At 40.8% G+C, this 19,165-nt stretch overlaps 1 protein-coding gene across 1 annotated transcript; it reads left to right on the top strand.

Annotated features, from left to right (window-relative positions):
• Positions 1-743: 743 nt before the first annotated feature.
• Positions 744-18,810, top strand: camsap1a (calmodulin regulated spectrin-associated protein 1a). Its single transcript, XM_088010868.1, has 18 exons — positions 744-951; positions 6,393-6,655; positions 7,276-7,437; positions 7,540-7,620; positions 8,271-8,303; positions 9,239-9,380; positions 10,197-10,336; positions 10,990-11,086; positions 11,258-11,384; positions 11,796-11,896; positions 12,308-12,392; positions 12,526-14,740; positions 15,421-15,557; positions 15,675-15,883; positions 16,368-16,455; positions 16,550-16,671; positions 17,244-17,362; positions 17,470-18,810. Exons 1-18 carry the CDS (start codon positions 744-746, stop codon positions 17,758-17,760), a joined length of 4,620 nt encoding a protein of 1,539 aa, XP_087866994.1. The 3' UTR covers positions 17,761-18,810.
• The last annotated feature ends 355 nt before the right edge of the window (positions 18,811-19,165 follow it).

Genomic DNA, 19,165 nt, shown 5'->3' with positions numbered 1-19,165 from the left:
GGTAGACCCGTTACTCCTCTGTCCGGAGCGATGACAGCTCCAAAATGAAGCAGCCAGTGTTTACGCTTTCAATTTTCCTCGAAGACGGACGCCCGAATGGTTCCCACGCAGATTTTTTTATTATTGGATTAACGACCATCCACCGCCAGCTACAGGCCGGAGATTTGTATCGCTGAACAGGGAGGAGTCTCCCGTTATTCCACCGTTAACTGGAGGAACCAGGCCCAGCATGACAACGTTTTAACATTACACCTGCCCGAAAAGCTGAGGCTGTGAACAGGACGCAAATGTGCTCTTAGAAGTGAGTCTTTCTTTTTGTAAATGCTGCTTAAAATGACTGTGATCGCAGGTTAGCCATCCGACACACTGTCAGCGCGAGCTTAGTATTGTTCGGATAGTCATCAGTTACTGTTTCTAGCGTTAAAACTGCTGTTTATTGTAACGCTGTGTTTTTTCAAAAAATAATCGGTTATAAACGAAAACTGTCACTCATTTGTAGACTTTTCAACCCGACACATCACCATCCGATATTCATAGAAACTGCTTTAGAGTCGGAATTAAAAAGGCTCAGGGGAATAAAGTGACTTGACAGCGAGACAAGGTGAGACTAGGTGAATTGGCGTGTTTTATTTTGTCCCATCGCCAAAAGCAGGTGAACCATGGGCCTGCTTGTTTTGTTCTTCGATGATGTAATGCTCTTTGCCTCCACTAGCAGGGAATATCTTTGTGTCTCTTCCTGCAGGATGGATGTGAGTGCTGGCAGGGACAGCACCTGGAGGAGAACAGCAGCAGCAGCAGCTGATGAAGATGAGGATGATGGAGGCGGAGGAGGAGGAGGAGAAGTAGGAGAGAGCATGGAGGCTCAGGTTGTACAGCTGAAGCTCTATGACTGCGCCAGGGCCAAAATAGAAGCAAATCTCCGCTGGTTGTTTGCCAAAGCCTATGGTCACAGTAAGGTTCTCTCTTCTTCTCTGCTTACTGAGAGGTGTTTAATAAATCAGTCAATATGTCTGTTTAATAGAGTAGGTAATTTTTCTGTCAGAAATATATGTTAAAAAGTCTGGTTTTCCAGCCTGTGGGAATACTTTTTTTTCCCACATATGGTTGGAGAGACTGGCTAAAGATTGACAGGAAGATGGTTGGAGCTATGTTCAGGGAAATAGTGGCTGCAAAATCCTTAACCTTTCAGCAGAAGAATGACCCTTGACATGTATGTAGAACAACAAACGAATAGGTTCGATCGAAGCAAGTATGTGTGCTAGAATTCCCAAGTTAAAGTCAAGACTTAAATCCAGTCGAGACTTTAAAAGTAAAGTTTTCACAAGCTCATTATTTCATCTCACTGAAATAAAACTTTTTTTTCTTAAAAAAAAAAAAAAGGGGCAAACATATGAGTCACCCTATGTAAAAAACGTTAGAGAAGTATCTCAAAAGATGTGCGGCTGTAAGTGCACCAAGAAGTGGTTGTACTAATGCATGCGACACTTTTCAGATTCATATAAGAAAAAAAAAGGTAAATCGTAATTTAACTTCAAATTTATAAAGTCCATTTATCAAACACGGATGTCCAATAAAGTACACTGTAATTTGTGGTAGTAATGTGACAAAATAATAAAAGGTTTAAATGAACTATTAAAAAATAAATAAATAAACCACACCAGCAACTAACTGCCTATAAGCCTGGCAAATAAATTCCATCACATTTTTCGTTGACTATTATTACGATACATGCATTAGTACAACCACTTTTTGCTGCACTTACAGCTGCACATCTTTTGAAATACTTCTCTAAAATTATGCTTCATGCTATTTGCAAATTTTGTTCTGTCTGTGTAGTAGTTTATTGTTTGTAGGTGCTTTAAAATGAAAAGAAACAATCATATGGGATGAAAAATTCAATAAACAAAATCAACCTGTAGGTGTGTAATCTTCCTCCGCTGCTATGCTTTTCTATTAAAATCTTTTGCCATTTTTGATGGGTTATTTATTGTTCTTTTGGACAAAAATCACAAACTTGACATTGTACAAACTTCTTAAATCAAGGACTTTTTCCTTCATAGTGCTTCAGTTGACCTCAATGTGACATTAAACAGGCTAAAGTACTAATTAGTTAATAAAAACAAGAAAAGAAACAATAGTTAAGCAGACTTTAAATCAGATCTTACCCAAGGATTTGTTTTATTAGCTATTGGCTAACTTTAGCCACTACCCTATGAGTATTACTCATCAATAACTATGTGCTGTTTCTATGTGGAGATTTTTAAATCTTAAAAATCTATTTTTGTTTTCCTCATATGAATATGCTGGTGAGACTTGGACTGATTTTGCAGCGTCTGTACGCCCACTGTGTGCTCAGGTTTCCTGCCGCGGCTAAATTGCCTCATAGGTTAATCTGTGAATCGATGTCATCTCTTACTGTGAATGTAGGCACTCGTCTCTCTGTGTTTTTGCCCCGTGAAGGACTGCTGACCTATCCGAGATGTACCCCTGTGTCAGCTGATCCAAGGCCACCTTTTATTTTTAATGATAAAGGTCTTCAAAAACAGAAAGGGTCATGCTGCAATTTTTAAGGCTCACTTTTTAAATAAAAATAAAAGGGTTTATGCACCTATTCATAACTCATAGCTGGGTATAATTTAGTTTAGTTTTTGTTTTTCAGTCTAATGAGGAGGCACTTTTTCAAACGACAGACTTTAATACCAAGAATGCAGGTTTTATATGACCCCCAATAGGGACTGAAAACTCAGACTGCCTCTTTTCTGCAGAGATCATTAACATTGCTGGCTCAGATTAAGGTCTATTAAAACATTAAAAATGACCACATGGCCACGCTGGTTAGTAAATGTCAGGAAATGACTCCTTTAATGTGGGTTTCTGTGCCACTCACTGTCTGCTCTCTGTGGAGGCTGAGCACAAAGTGAATGGCGCTGTTCACGGACCCCAGTGAGACAATGATGGATTTGGAAGCAGCTACTGGGGCAGACCTCAAGTTGCAGAATAGTTGTTATGACATTCGGTGTGTGACTCAGCAATACTAGATGAGGGGCTTTCCTCCTGGAGTTCTGCTTTGCACAGCTCAGCAACTTGACACAGAGAAGGAGACAGAGCCCTAAATACACAGCTTGCTAGTGAAGACTAAAGCTTTATGTATTTACGTAGACTGTAAAAAGATCAAACTTTTTTTTTTCTATTTTGATTGATAATTGGTAGAACTTCCTTCTTCCCACACACCCCTTCAGATCTGCTTGTAAACACTCCATGAGATCAGGCTTTTGTGATGGCTACTCTACTTAGCATTTAGCAACTTTTTAACTAATTTGGCAAGATGGATAGGGACGTTGTGCATTTTGAAAGATGCACAACATGATCCTGCCACTTTTTTACTTTGTTTTTCTTAGGCTTCTACATTCATTATTGTCAAACACTTCCGTTGTTGTTGCACCACACCATGGGTTGAGTCTCCAGGAGCTAATTACTTTGTTCCTGAGTGCATTTGCAAACTGTGTTCTGACTTTTTATGTTGTTTTTATAATAATTTTCTCACCAAGGGGACATTCACAGAGGTTTATTTTTGCTATATAAGCTGTTTCCTGAATCTTATAAAAGATAAATGTTTTTGTATTTCATAACTTATCTCTTCTTGGCAAATTAACACTGTAGTGCCAAGTATATAACAAAAATCAACAAAATAAACCCCAGTGGCTTCGTTTAATTTGAACAAAAGTGCAAATGTGTCTGGTTTCTTAAGGTCGCATTTAGGACAGAAGACCAAAACCACTTTGTTCAGCTTTAAATGCAAACTTGCACACAAACTCAGCGGTGCTGGGAGGACTGTGTTGTCTTTAAGCTAGTGTGAAAGTCAGAGTCAGCCAGTCACATGCTTAAGTGTTTAATGGGATTGGACCTGAAGGCTTGTGTTCTGCTCAACAAAGCCTTCTTGTTTAGACTCATAACGTGCTAATTCATGACCACTGGAAACTTATTTTACTAGATTTTGTCCAAGAAAGTAAAATAAACACCATTGTTTTTTTTTTATTATCTAATTTTGATTCTACTGTTTTTTTATTAATAGTTTTTGAATGAGACTTCTATGTCCAGCAGCAAAATCCTGCTGATTTTAAGTCAGAGTGCAATGACCATTTAAATTCAGACTCAGATTTATTTATTTCGAACATGATAGACATATGAAATCACACACAGTGTACCAGAGCTACTAAAGGAGTACTTTTGGGAATAAAAACCCCCTTTTGTCCTGAGCTACACTGAAGGCTTGGTCCAAACTGAAAAAGCTGCCAGCCTGACTTTACACCTTCCACTGTTTTCTGTTAGGTAAGACTCCGAGGTGTATCCATGCGTGCATCGTAAAGATTTTGTTTTCTCAGCTCATGCTCTTCAGTAAGTACCTCCACTATGGCGTTATTACTGGAAATGAAGAGCCGCATCTTTCTGCTGCATTGCCCAGAGTCTGAAAGCCCTGCATCGTCTGTCAGCAAGATCCCTGCATCCTGTCTGACAGAGCGCCTGAATAGGAACAAAGCCTTTCCCCGTATAAACCCACACACAGACAACCTTTCTTAATTCCCCTCACAGTCTCACACAAGCTCACCAGGGTGGGCTGTGATGCTTAGATCAGGTGGATAATATCGACGAAGCATTAGCAGTAAGGATTACAGAGGAGCTCCTCCCTCAACCCTTATAGTTCCTCTTCCGCACTCACACCGTAACATGATCAAATGAGCAGGAGATGGGACAGCATCCCAGCCCCCACCATTAGCCATCCTGCCATTTCCCGTCTCATCACCCATCACCACGGCAACCAGGAAGGACAAGGGGACATTCAAGGCAGCTGAGGACGAGGGAGAGTCAGGACAGAGAGTGGTGCGTGTTTAGGAGGAGCGGGGGCAAAACTAGAGAGATTTAATCCGACGTGATGTAGTGTGCAAAGAGCAGTTTCATACATGATCTCGGATGCTCACGCACACATACCGACTTCAGCACTGAGTGAGGAAGAAATTGTGGTGTAGACCATGTGAAGCACGCAGCAGGCTGTGAAACGCACAGCTGAGTCTTCACAGAGTTCTGCTGTTCAGATCCAGTCTTGCTGTTTATTTACTTTTCATAAGGCTCTGCCCTCCTTTGGTTATTATTTTGGTTATTTAGCTTGTGTGTTGAGTATTACCAAATATTATCCACTTTATTCATACGGAGCAGAAGCTTATTTGCCATGCTTGTTCATGGTTAGGCTTTTGGTTAAACGAAACAAAAGGAATATTACAAAATGATTTTATGGGAGTGATTGCATCGCCATGTGTTTAGTGCAATCATTGTGAATGTGGTGCAAAAAATTAGAATTGCATCGCTTTGTGAACCCCTTTTCATCCTGTTTTACAGTGCTAATAACAGTTATTGTCCTATTTAAGCTTTTTTATTTACTTTATTTATTTATTTATTTTTAATCTGACCAATATTTTTCCTGGTAGATGTTGCAGCACAAGAAGTTAACTTTGGAGACCGCTTATCTACAAAAATGTTTAATAAGACTTTGGATTGTATTCCTTATCTGTACATTTCACTTAGGTTGGATCTAAAGCTGATCAAATAAGAGCAGTAAAATCTAGTAAGTCTCAATTTAGGAAGCATTCACTTCCTGCCCAATGTAAAAAGGAAGCAGCTGGTCTGCTGGTGTTCAAAGTCTAAAACTGAAGATGCTTAATGACAACATTTTCTTTACTTAATTTATGCAAACATGAAAACTCTCAAGCTCTTTGACGTGCTGAAAAGCATGATAAAAATAAAAGGTTACTGGTTTTTGCTGGTTTTCCATGAACAATTATTGAAACTTTAAATGTAACATTGAATGAGAGTCCTTTTGGTCATCTCATCTGACCCACTGGGTAAATCAAATGAATCTTTAATAACAGAAGTGGGTTTGTTTCTATTTCTTTGCAATGTAAATAGATAAAAACATAAAACAACCCTGTTCTCGCCACCGCCTGTCTGCGTCAGCACCGAACGTGCTGGAAGCTAAATGCCGAGAGTCCTGCAGGCTTTAAATCTGGATTAACAAGTCAGAGGCATATAAAAATAACTTCCACCACGTCTGTGACCGCAAGCGGGAAAACATCACCTCTAAGTCCGTTAACTCATTGACTTAAAGCCTCTGGTTCACAGCATGCCTTGCTGACATGTTGTTCAGCATCTGAGTTTGTCCCCCCTTCAGACAGTCTAATACCTCGATAGTCTGTTCACTGAAAGCTTTGTGGTTATGTAACATGAGCAACTAGTAAACACGTGTCAAGAAAAAAAAAAAAAAGCTGCATGAATGATGGTGATAAGGGAGGCAGTAAAAACATGAGAAATTCAAACGTCATGTCATTGCGACTGTTTTCCAGATCGCATCCCTCCAGATCTTCGAGACCCATTCTATACCGACCAGTATGAGCAGGAGCACATCAAGCCCCCCCTCATCTACCTGCTGCTGTCTGGAGAGCTCTACAGCCGTGTGTGCGGGCTCATCCTTCCCGCTGAACAGGCCGCCTACCTCCAAAGCCACCAGTCTGTCATCCAGGCCCTGTCCAGAAAAGGGATCTATGTCCTGGAGACCAACGGCACACCAGTGTCTGACATGGACCTCAGCTCGTCTCCCATTAAAATGGTCGGTGCCTCCTTCCGAAAGCTGCAACAACGAAAAGCTGTAGCAGCTACAGCAAGTCTAAGAAAATGGCCTGATGTGTCTGAATTAGATTATGAGCATTTTAGAATTCGTTTTATAAACCTAACTTGTCCAGACATGTTTTAATCCATGACTGAGAGGAGTCCAGCACAAAAGCAGGAGGCCTGGGGAGAATCTGGATGTTAAAACTTCCCATTTGGCTTTTAGCTGCTTTCATTATACAAATACAAGCTTAGAATGTTGCAGTAAATAATTTCATATCTGTCGTGACAGTTTTGTCGGATTTAGAGTCTTCGCAAGAATATTTATGAGCCACAATGTGCAACATGCTTATTTAATGGGAATCCTTTCCACGGAGATGCTAGTTATAGCTCCCACAGTTGTGAAAACACATAATCATCTAAAGCTGGTTGAGAAACGAACCCTGAGAATAATGTTTGCTCAGTAAATGGACGCGTTTCTCCTCCAATAGAGGCACTTAAGAGTCTGAGGCAGCCATTAGAAGTTGAAACAAATGAAAATTCTGTCTTTCCTTGTCATTCTACTTCATATTCTCAATGATCATGAAGTAAGACAAATTCCAAATCTCTTTCTTTTCCCAGAGTGCCCACATCCACCTCATTGATGCTCTGATGATGGCCTACACAGTGGAAATGATCAGCGTAGAGAAGGTGGTGTCGTGTGTCAAACGCTTTTCAAACATCAGTGCCTCCAAAGAGCTTCCTTACAACCTGGAAGAGGCTATGATCCTTTGGATCAACAAGGTTTTAATCACTCAGATCTGTTCTGTTTTTATTTTTGAATGCTTTAAATGATATCAACTTACACAGTTTTTTTTTGTTTGTTTGTTTGTTTTTTTACATTAGATTACCATAAAAATGAGGGAGCTGACAGAAAAAGAGTGTAAAGTGAAGCAGCACTTTCTGGAGTCACCCAGCCACCACAAGGTACACGACTCTCTGTGCTTCCATCTCACTGAAGCGCTTAAAAGGCTTGGTGTGTTAAACACACACCAAATGTAGTTGGGTGTGTATTTAAATGTAGCTATGCTTGTTGACTATAATGGTCTTGTTGACCTTGTGAACTGTCATAGCCGGTTTGTGGACACTTGTGTCAGTGTGTGATCCCCCCTGTTGTGCTTTTATTCTGTTTTTCTTGTGTGTTTCTTTATGACAAAATCCTATATGCCACACTTAGCCACTTTCTATAAAAAAATTTCAGCTTACAGGCAGGCACGTACAAGTGAAGCTGAATTTGAGATTAGCTGCTGGTGATAATTGCCAGAAATAAACATGTGAAATCTGTCATGAACTTGAACTATTACAAAGTTTTGAATTGCAGAAATTAACTTATGCATTTCTTTTTCTAGTTTGTTGAGAGTTGATGCAATATTTGTTGTTAACTGTGCTTAAAAATGACATTGTTTGTGATGTGTTTCAGCCTAACCCTTTTCCATATCCATTCCTATCAGACCTATCTCCTGTCTAGCAGGAGGTAATTCTGATTCAGTGTTCCTGTATCTGACCCTTTACTTGTCTGCTGCTCTCCCTGTTTGTCTCCCATTAACCTTCCTCCCTGTGTGCCTCTCGGAAACTAGTCTCCCTCCAAATGGTACTGGAAGCTTGTACCTGTAAGTGTAAACGTTTGCTATCCTTGTGTTTGTACGTGTGTCAGAGTTGAATGCAGTTGTGTACGTATGTTTCACACTTGGACACATGCTAGGAAAGTTACGTTAAAATAAGCTTTGAAGAGAGTTAAGAAGAAGAAGAAGAAGAAGAAGAAGAAGAAAGCAAAATGAAAGAAACACCGTCATAGAAACACTGTAGTATGCACAGGGAGAAATACCATGTGCCACCTAGTGGCACAACAAGAAACAACCAACGCATGAAACTGCTTTTCCTGTTGGGAAAGCAGTTTCATTTTGAAAATTTGAAACTCTAGCTGGTCCTTCTACAGACATCTGCCCCTGTTAAAATATTCTCACAGAGAGGAACTTAAGTTCACTTCAAGCACGTCGATACTGTCAAGCAGCATGCATAAAGCACAGTTTCAGATTGCTCCGCATATCCACACACTGCATGTTTCATTCCATGTTTCATTTCGTCCACCAAATTATTTCTGTCTTCCCTCACCAGCCTGATTTATGGCATGCTCTGGCCCATTGTTTATTGGAGCCTGTGGAGTTCTCTCGTGTGGTAACGTACCCATCACTGACCCCTTTGTGTTTCACTTTAACCTTAAATGTCTCTCCCTTTTGTCTCCATTAACCCTAAATGTTGTTTTCAGCAATTCGTCGTTATAACTTAATACTGCTGACGTCATGCCAGCTCCTATAGGTGAAGGCAGACACTAAAATAACAGATACACAAGGCAGCTGATTTGATACAATGTAAATTATATGAATACCATAAAGTAGTCAGAACCACTTTCGGACATCTGCTGCACAGTATGCATGTTAAAGTGAGGCGTATTGTGTCTGTGTGTGACAAGTGTGTATGTGGCTTTCTGTTTGATCAAATAAGCTCGTGTTCATTTTGTAAACATGGATGCTATCCTGCTCCGTAGGTGCGGTACCGCAGAGATCATCTTTCAGGTCGCACTCTTCAGCACTTCCCCTTGGTGGAAGACATATTGAAGGATGTGAGCGACGGCACAGCCCTGCTTGCTGTGATCCACTTCTATTGCCCAGAAGTCATTAAACTCGAAGGTTAGAGAGGTTGTTTTATTTCATTTTATTTTTTAAGTTTTTCCTTTTCTCGATTAGAAACAAGATTTAAAATCTTCCCTTAAGAATAAAGTAGATCAATCAATCAGATTTATTGCTGATGTTCTGCTGATACTGATCAGAGCTGATTACAATTTATCATTTAAACCTATCATATATATATTTTTTGTTATTTAAGTTCTTTTGCTATGAGTAGTGATAAACTAATTTGTTTATTAGCAGAGGCGTCATCACGCCATGTGAGATAAGAGTCGCTGTAAAATATGCCATCATTAATTTAAAATAAAAAATGAAATGATTAAGAGTTGACAGAAAGTCAGACACAGAAGTGCAAAATGATCAAAACAGTGAAATGACCAGGCATCCACTGAACTTTAGCTTTGTGTTGTAGAACACCTAATAAACATCCAACATGCTCGTACAGAACAGTTTCCTTATAAATATCTTAGACATTTTTTTTTCTCTTCCTCTACTTTGATCTTATAGTTCATTTATAGCTAATATCTAACTTTGAATCCTCTTGGGTCAGTAGCAAATTTCACACCCACACACTCGCAATAATGAACACAAGGAAATTAACTGAATGTGCTAAGAGCTATTGAACATAAATCATAAGAAAATGTTCAAAATCCAAACACAAAAGAAAACCCTAACCCAAAAAACCCAGGATGATGAATCCCACAACATATGACATAAGAGCATCTTCCAAAATGTTAATGTCTGAAATAAAAAAAAAGAAACACTGTCTTAAAAAAATAGGCCATTTGTTATTAACAATTAGTGTTGTGTTGGGTGCAGATATCTGCTTGAAGGAGGTTCCCTCCATAGCAGACAGCATGTACAACATCCAGCTGCTGAAGGAGTTTTCTAATGAGTATTTGAACGAGTGCTTCTTCCTGAACCCGGAGGATCTGCTCTACTCACCACCTGTGTTGAAGGTAAACAGAAAAGGTTTCTTTGGAGTTGTTTTGGGCTGCACTGACACACAGATGTTGGCACTGCTGAGTCCTAACTGAGTCCTTCCAGTTTATAGTTTCTATGTTTTCCATGTGCCGTCTGCGGGCTCATTAGATTGACTGGCCACTTTACATTAGCTTTAGGTTTGTGTATGTGCACATTGTTGTATGTGCTGCACATTTCTGTGTTGCACTTTGACAAATTGACAAAAAAACAAAACAGGATATTTCCCATTTTTAATTCCTTTACTTCTGGAAATAGCCGCCTCCCTCTCTATGGTCTCATAGAAAATGGATGGATGCAGTCATTTTCAGGATGCAAATCGTAGATGTAGTGATATAAATATTTGGTTTTCAGATATAAAATATGTCTTCTTAAGACTTTGGTGCTCTCCCTGTAAGCTATCACCATAGAACATGTTTCTCAGTTATTTTTTTTTTGCTTATTACAATGTCCCACCTGCTTTTGGTCCACTGATCTGATATTGATGAAAGTCTTGAGAAATGAGCACAAGTTCGGTTTGTCTCTGTCTTCAACAAAATATGAACAGTTTCATTTAAAGGTAGAGACTTTGAGACACCTAGCCATGTGTATCTCTTAACATTAGTCACGTTGTATGTTTTCTGTCATTCAGAACAATGTTATGGTCTTCATTGCTGAGCTTTTCTGGTGGTTTGAGAATGTGAAGCCTGACTTTGTACATCCCAGAGACCTTCAGGATGTCAAAGATGGTAAAATATTTTTTTTTTACGTAATACATTTTCTTAAGCTTATGTAACTAAATAAATTTAGATTAAAGCAAGACGAAGCAGTCTCTTATTTTTATTATTAATTCTGACTGCTTGTTGTGGGTTTTTTTTTTTATTGTTTTCTGTTTTTTTTCCTTGTGTGTTACTTTTTAGTAAGAGCCCTGCTGCAGCCCAAGAATTCTCGGTCCTATGCACCCGCCTCAAATGTCACTAAACAATGCTTCATGCCTTCATCATACTCAGTGGACATCTTGACCACAACCTCCACAAATGACCAAAGGTATTAAGCCAAAAATGCTTAAATAATAATTTAGTATCATTCTGTGGATTTTTTTTTTTTTTTTTTTTGTATAGGAAATTCTACTAGAACCGGTCCATTTGGATGTTTGCGTGTTCTTGCCTAAATTGTGACGTCTTTAATTTATTGCTAAAAAATAGGCTTTCAAATTTGTACTGTATACGTACAATTAATATACATATTCAGTAGATGCTTTTTATCGATACACTTCATAACTAAGCAACTTTACTACTATTCAGGACATTAATACAATGATAAATACAACTGGACCAAAAGTCTATGTGTAAGCAGATGTTGCATTATTAGGATTATGGCTACAGAAATGTGTTTAAGACAACTTGTATTTAAAATGATTTTAATCTAATACTGATTTTCTCTGTTTTTCTTTCTCAGCGCCACATCAACCTCTAGTCCATCTCATTCATTACTGCCACTGAGACAGAGACAACAAAACTTGGGTGAGAAGAGCACTTCAGGTGGTACAAATCATATTGGTGCACATATTCTAATAATTGTAGACTCTTGGGGACAAGTACTGTATCTTTCTTACAATTGCCCGCTGCTTAGCACTGATCCTTCTCATACGACACTATTAAAGTATATAAAAGTTTTTGGTTGCAAGGTGATAAACTCGGAAAAAATTCTGGTGGTCATAATATTTCATGGAGGAACTGCATCTTGGTTTTACTCCTGAGTGAGAATAAAAATGGGTCATGAGAACCCGATAGTCTTCAACGTGTCTTTCTTCCGTTCCTTTGTATTCACTGCTAACTAGTTATTACTTGTATGAAAAGTGGCGTGAGTTTGTTTGAAGATCCCAGACTTTAAATTTAAAATGATTTGCTATAGATTTTGCAGATTTGTCAAATAATTCCTTGTATATGATTAATATTTGCTCCTCACAGACTTGAGGAAAAGGTCAAACTCGACGGCGCGAACAGATGGACAACGCCAGGACTCAGTAGTGGCGTGGCCAGAAAGAAGGACAAGGTGAGGTTATGATTACTTCTGTTTACATCTGATAAAAGCAGCTCCCAGTTTGTGGCAGCAGTAGAGGTGGGTGTACAAATTCAGTTGTTCGACAGTTGCCTGTAAAACTCATGGTGTCCCTCTACTCTGTTAGACCTGTGTCCCAACCAGTGCCGTATGCTGTGCATTTTGCCAAGGAGGACAATGCAGACAGCCTTAGCCTCGCTCGCACCATAAGCAAGGACAGCCTGGCCTCTAACATCGTGAGCATGACCCCCAAACACATGCTGGGGTCCAGTCTGCCTCAGCACCGACTCAGTGGCCAAAGTCTGCTCAGTCACATGCGCGTAGAAGACGAAGAGGAGGAAATCGAGGAGGAGGAACTGGTTTCTGTTATTCACCCATCTGCTTTTCCTCGACACCGAATTGGCAGCGACATGGAGCAGGATGAGCTGGAAGCGCAGAAACTAACATCGTCCGCCAGGGATTCCGATGTTTTCCGTCACGATGCGAGCCCCTTTGCTCTCGACCGTCAGACAGACGGCTACTATCTGGAGCCTTTGATGCCAACTACCCCTAAGCCAGCCAAGGAGAAGGGAATATTGCTGAACAAGCAGGAGGAAAGTGGGGAAAGTTGCAGCAGGGCGGTGGCTGCCAAAACAAGAACTGAAAATATCCCTTCCTTCTCAAAAAAGAAACACTGTGTGGTTGATTCAGTTCTCAGTTCTTCCAGACCCCATACTGACGGGCCAGTTGGTAGCTCAGAGCCTCCAGGCTTTTTTCTTCACCTGGCTGTCGAACCAGAGAAGACTCCACACATCACAGCGACAGAGGCAGGGCATGACTCTGATTCTGATATTGCAGACCTTGAGGAAGATGATGAGGACGATCAGACAGAGCTGGAGAAGACGCTGAGGGGGAATCGTTTAGTCGAGGGCTACATAGCTGAATGTGGAGACGGAGAAGTTGAGTCAGCAAAGCTTCGAGAAGACTTGAAGGTAAGCGAGCATGAGGATAAGGAAGATGCAAGCGGACGTTCAAGTCCTTGTCCCAGCACTGTGTCGTGGGCAAGCAGCTGCAGTGCTTCGGGGAGTGCGGGGATCAAGATGACCAGCTTTGCAGAGAGAAAGCTGCTTAAACTTGGCCTTCGTGATGGATGCTCAAGTACGAGCAGCTCCCAAAAGACTACGCCGGATGGTTCAGAGGTTCCCCCTCAGTGGCACGCGAAGGAGACTAGCACCATGTTGGGGAAGAATGTAACGGCTGGTCCGGTTGTGCCTTCACAGCTGCTACAGCTTCACATGCAGCTGGAAGAGCAGAGGCGTGCAATAGAATATCAGAAGAAGAAGATGGAAGCCCTGAATGCTAAGCAGAGACTGAAGCTTGGGAAAGCTGCATTTTTGAACATTGTTAAAATGGGTGGAGGGAAGAGCGACACACTTCCTTTACCTGTGAAACACTCCCTTGACTCTTCTGGATCAACAGCTGCAGAGAGGAGGAAAGCAAAGACCCAGGCTTGTAAAGACGATTCCTGTCTCGATTCCCTGAAAAGTCAAACAGACGGGTGGACAATGACCAGAGACAACAGCTGGAACACCCTTACCCAGGATAATAGTGCTGAACCGGATTTCAACGAATGTTCAAACTCCATAGACCTGCTCAATCAAGCTATTAGCTCCATCCAGCAACAGATGATGCAGCTTTCCCTTCAGCAAGATTTTCTAATGAAGCAAAGTGTTGCCTCACCACCAGACCATGCACAAACGGAGAAAAGCACAGACTCTGGGATCGACCCCACCACACCCCAAACAGTATCCTCTACCTCAGACTCAAGATCCTTTGCAGTTCACTTTGTAGATATCGGCGGCAGCAGTTCGGTGCCTTTTCGCCGTCCCCCCAAACTCAGCTCCAGCCAGCGCAGCAAAGCGGCAGAACGCAAACAAAATAAAGCAAATAAGAAGTCTGCCCTAACCAAGTCCACCGTCCCAATCCCAGGGAGTAACACTCCTTCGAGAGGATGTAACGATGGAGAACTGGAGACAGCTGGAGTTCAGAGGAACTCTACCTTCAGAGTCCATGAAAGCAACGGGGACAGAGATGTGCAGTTGTCAGACAAACTGAAATCGCAAGACCCGACAGTTGTTACCAAGACGTCTGAATCTGCATCACAGGATGCAGGGCAAGAGGAGGAACAAACCACCAACTGCAACAAACAGAACGTCGACGTCGATGAGAGCGGCAGGGTCAAGAGTCAGCTGATCGAGGTCGACCTGTCAGAGCTCAAGGATCCAGTGGAGGACGGCGGTGCAGATATCACAGACTGCACAGCAGAAGGAGAGCAGAAAGGAGGGCTGGGCTTCTTTTTTAAGGTAAATCCAAAAGGTTGTTGCTTTTGCGTGTCTGGAGCAATGACATGTAAAGAGCCTCGTCTTCACAGACGAGTGAAAAGACTATAGTTCATTTGTAACTACAAACATGCATTAGGAATATTGTGGTAAAGCATCACATGTAATGCATGTGATGTAGAAAGAATCGGAAACAAGGTTTTCAAAAATAAACTTTGAATGAATTGTGTGCATTTATATTCAGTTACCATGAGTTAGTACTGGGTAGAGGCATACTTAATTATAAGTGTTTTGGAGCACGTCTGCACATCTAGAGAGAGGAGATTTAATTGTTCTTCTTTGCATTCTTAATTTAGGCCATGGCCTTCGACTAGGCCAACAGATATAGATGATTTTATGCTCAGAATAAATTACAGAAAGCAAATGCCTTATTAACTCGCATCTGAAGTCTGTTAGTTGCACTAAATTTTAAGTATAGTGGATATATAGACAGAAACGCACTGAATATAAATACACATCACACTTTCACAATTTTTATACTTAAACAATTGCTAAAACTGTGTCATTTTCCTTCCACTTCCAGAGCCATTTTATATTGTTCTATCACATGAATCATTTGTCTTTGTAACATGATAAAATGGGGAAAGGGTCAAGGGAAAAAAGATAACTTCTCAAGGCACAGCGCTGTATTTCAAATTTTTCAGGATGATGAGAAGGCAGAGGATGAAATGGCAAAACGCCGCGCTGCCTTCCTCCTCAAACAGCAGCGCAAAGCTGAGGAGGCGAGACTCCGGAAACAGCAGCAAGAAGCAGAGAGCGAGATCAAACGTGACGAAGCCCGGTACGTTCTGGCCCACACTCGTGCACAAGAAAAATAACGTAGCTTGCACTTGGATTGTTTTCACGAAAAAATAAAAAATAAAATGGGAAGCCTCAACTGTTGCGATGTTTATTCAAGGCGTAAGGCGGAGGAGGACCGCATTCGTAAGGAGGAGGAGAAGGCCCGTCGAGAGCTTATTAAACAGGAGTATCTGCGGCGGAAGCAGGAAGCCCTTATGGAAGAGCAGGGTCTGGTCAAGCCCCGCACCAAGACCAAACCCCGCGGGAACAGACCCAAATCAATGCACCGGGGATATTCCAGCAGCCTCCCCAAAGGATCCACCACACGTAAGACCATCGTTGGGGCTTACAACGTGTTCTATGTTGTCTTGATTTGTTTAGATGTTTGTTTAATTATGACTTTGGTTGGCTTTAGTGTCCTGTGTGCTTGCTGTGTCCCCCCGTAAATGTGTGCATGCATGTGTGTCACGCAGGTGATTCTCTGAAGGTGTCTATGTTAATGAAAAACCAGAGTTCAGGAGCAGCCAGCAGGGGAGGTGAATGTCTCTAACCTGCTCTGCATCATGTCAAACAAGCATGTACAGCTTATTAAGCAAAAATGAACAAAACAAAACAAAAAACACACTATTTAAACTATATGTTCATATATGTATATATGCTTTATATATACTTTTTAATGAATAGTATTTGGTTAATCTTATCTGCTGTATCAAAGTGACTACTTGTTGTAACTGTTCGGTAGGATCAGAATGGGGCCAATCAAATGTGAACTGTAAAATACACTGATGCTACCTTCTCTCCCTCTTTTTAGCTGACTTAAGCTTCAGTCATCGTGGATCAACACTTTCCCTAGCAACAGATGCAGACAGCGTCATCTCTGGCGGGGCAGACTCAAACAGGTGAGAACTTGCGCTTGACAATTCACTGCTCAGATTCTGAACCTTGCGCATCCTTGTGCTTATCCGACTGACTTGTGTTTAACGTGTCAACAAGGGCTGCATCTGTGTGCTCTGTGGATTCGTTCCCCATGTTGAGCAGAGCTTCCAGCAGGAACATGGATCGGGACTGGGAGAACGTCTCCATAGCCTCATCCGTCACTTCAGTGGAGTACAACGGTGAGCAGAAATGCAGAAATCCAGAAGGATTATGCTGACAAGTAAAAGAAAAGACGATTAAGATTCCTGGAAAGTAATTATTCATTACCATTGATTCTAATGGCGAGAGATTTGGTTGCTATGAGCACCATCCGTTATCCCTCTTACATGTTGATTGGACGTTAGGTGGTACATAAGGTCACAGTGAATGGGAGATTTAAATGTACTCTCAGTGAAGCTTTTTGTCCCAATGATGGAACAAAATGAGAAAGAAGAGCAATTTTCTGTAGGCTTCCTCTCTAACACACTGCTGTGTTAGAGAGAAGTGACTGGAAAATTGGACTCATCTAATATTTTAAAAACTACAAAAATAATTACTCGTGTTGTAATCTGACTTTAGGATTTTTACTTAGCAATTTGCCCAATTAGCACAGCTAGCATTACAAAAACAGCAGTCACTGTATCTCAGTATTTTGCTCCCAGTTTATCAGCTACCGACACAAAAGTTTACATTTATATGAAATGTGTGATCCAAATTATGGAGGACATCTAGAAGTAAAAAAAAAAAAAAAATAACATTTTGTTTCTTAAAGGTCCTAAACTCTTCAAGGAGCCTAGCTCAAAATCCAATAAGCCAATCATCATCAATGCCATCGCCCACTGCTGCCTGGCTGGAAAAGTTAACGAGGTCCAGAAAAATGTCACCCTTGAGGTCAGTGAAATCTCCTGGAATCAGTCCAAGCTGCGCACATAAAACTTTTGTGATCTTCATGCATTTCGTTGCGTTCCCAGACTGAAACTCTCGTTTGTGTTTCCCAGGAGTTGGAAAAGTGTGAATCCAACCACCTGTTCATCCTCTTCCGCGACGGCGGGTGTCAGTTCCGCGCCATTTACACGTACTCACCAGACACCGAGGTGATCGTCAAGTACACGGGCATCGGGCCGCGCGCCATCACTCAAAAGATGATCGACAAGTTGTACAAGTACAACTCAGACCGCAAGCAGTTCACCGTGATCCCCGCCAAGACCGTGTCCGTTAGCGTGGACGCTCTGACCATCCAGAATCACCTGTGGCAGATCAGGAGACCAGGGAGCGCTCGCAGAAAATGAGCGGGACTTGCACACTTGTGTTTAATAAGCTACAGCTGGGCAGGACCCAAACATCTTGGAGAAGACTGACGAGATTTAGAGAGAGAGAGCTAGATGGTCTGTGGCAGTGTGAGTACCAACTCACCTACTCGCGGTCTTCATTTTATTACCCGGTTCTTATGCATGTCACACACTTTGATAATTTAATTTCATCATAACCCGAAGTCACCAAGTCTTATCCCGCTGAATCTCCTTCCAGAAGCAAACATGCCACCGACACAAAGTGCAGCTTACGGCAGGCTGTGATGAACCGAGGCAAGTCGTCAAAGTTTGCTGGCTCAGCTTCGCATAAAAAAAAAGCAAAATAAAAAAAAAATCTACTGAGATTCCGCGAGACTGTATCTGCTTTTATAAAGAAGGAACTTTGAAGGTACTTTGAGTGTATGTACGGGATAAATGGTGGTATTTGTCCAGTTTAGTGTGTTTGGAGGTGTGAATGATTGGTGGGATAGGGTTCATCGATCTGATGATTATGCTTTAAATCTTAACTATTCATTTATTTCTATTTATTTTAATTTTGGACCTATTTTCTGTTGTCAAGTAAGGGAAACATTCTACTATTCATCCTACACATGAAGTATTTTTTGGACTGCATTAAGCTAATACCATTTGTGTGTGATAATTCATTAACTACATAATCCATTAATCAAAACAACAAAGTTATGTCGCAAAGCTGTTTGCTGCTCATACGTTGTTATTACATGTTATTACGTGGCACAGCTATTACCTGCTAATGACCAGTTGTCAGTATTGGTATACTGTTTGGAAAAAAACCTGCACTATACTTGATATATTTGTTTGCTGCATTTTGTACATTTTTGAACAGTGTTTTCTGTACATTACGTACAAGTTCTTTTTACTAAAAAAGAAAAAAAAAAACCTAGGCACTATTTTAAAGTTTATTATGTTAAAGAGATGTTATGTCTGATTTTAGTTATTTATTTTATGTTTATTTATTTTGAGGATATATAATAAAGTGCAACTGGGTACATTTTTCTTGCTAAAATTGGACCAGATTGTACCAGTTCCTTATAAAAACAGAACAAATTTTTTTTCTATTCTTCCTTTACAGATCTCGCAGTCTGAGTCTAGGAACGCCTATTCAATCTTAATTACATGTAATGGTAGTAAAGTGTGGGATATATCCCACACTTTACTGTGAGGGATATATCGCTTCGATAATGTACAAGTGACACAATCAAAACAGCAGATAGAAGGGAGAAGTCAAATCACAGTGAAGAACAAACAAGCTTTTGGTCGTTTATAAAGTGCCTTGACAAACTGTTCATAACCCTTTAAGTCTGTCCCTGTGTTGTCATAATGCATCCATTATGTAAGACCAACATCCATACAGTAGTGCATAATA

The sequence above is a fragment of the Poecilia mexicana genome, unplaced genomic scaffold (genome assembly GCF_051168715.1).
Source record: "Poecilia mexicana isolate PSO_F unplaced genomic scaffold, ASM5116871v1 scaffold_12, whole genome shotgun sequence".
NCBI classification, from domain to species: Eukaryota; Metazoa; Chordata; class Actinopteri; order Cyprinodontiformes; family Poeciliidae; genus Poecilia; species Poecilia mexicana.
Note: the sequence above shows the minus strand (reverse complement) of the source record. Positions and strands in the feature narration are given on the sequence as shown.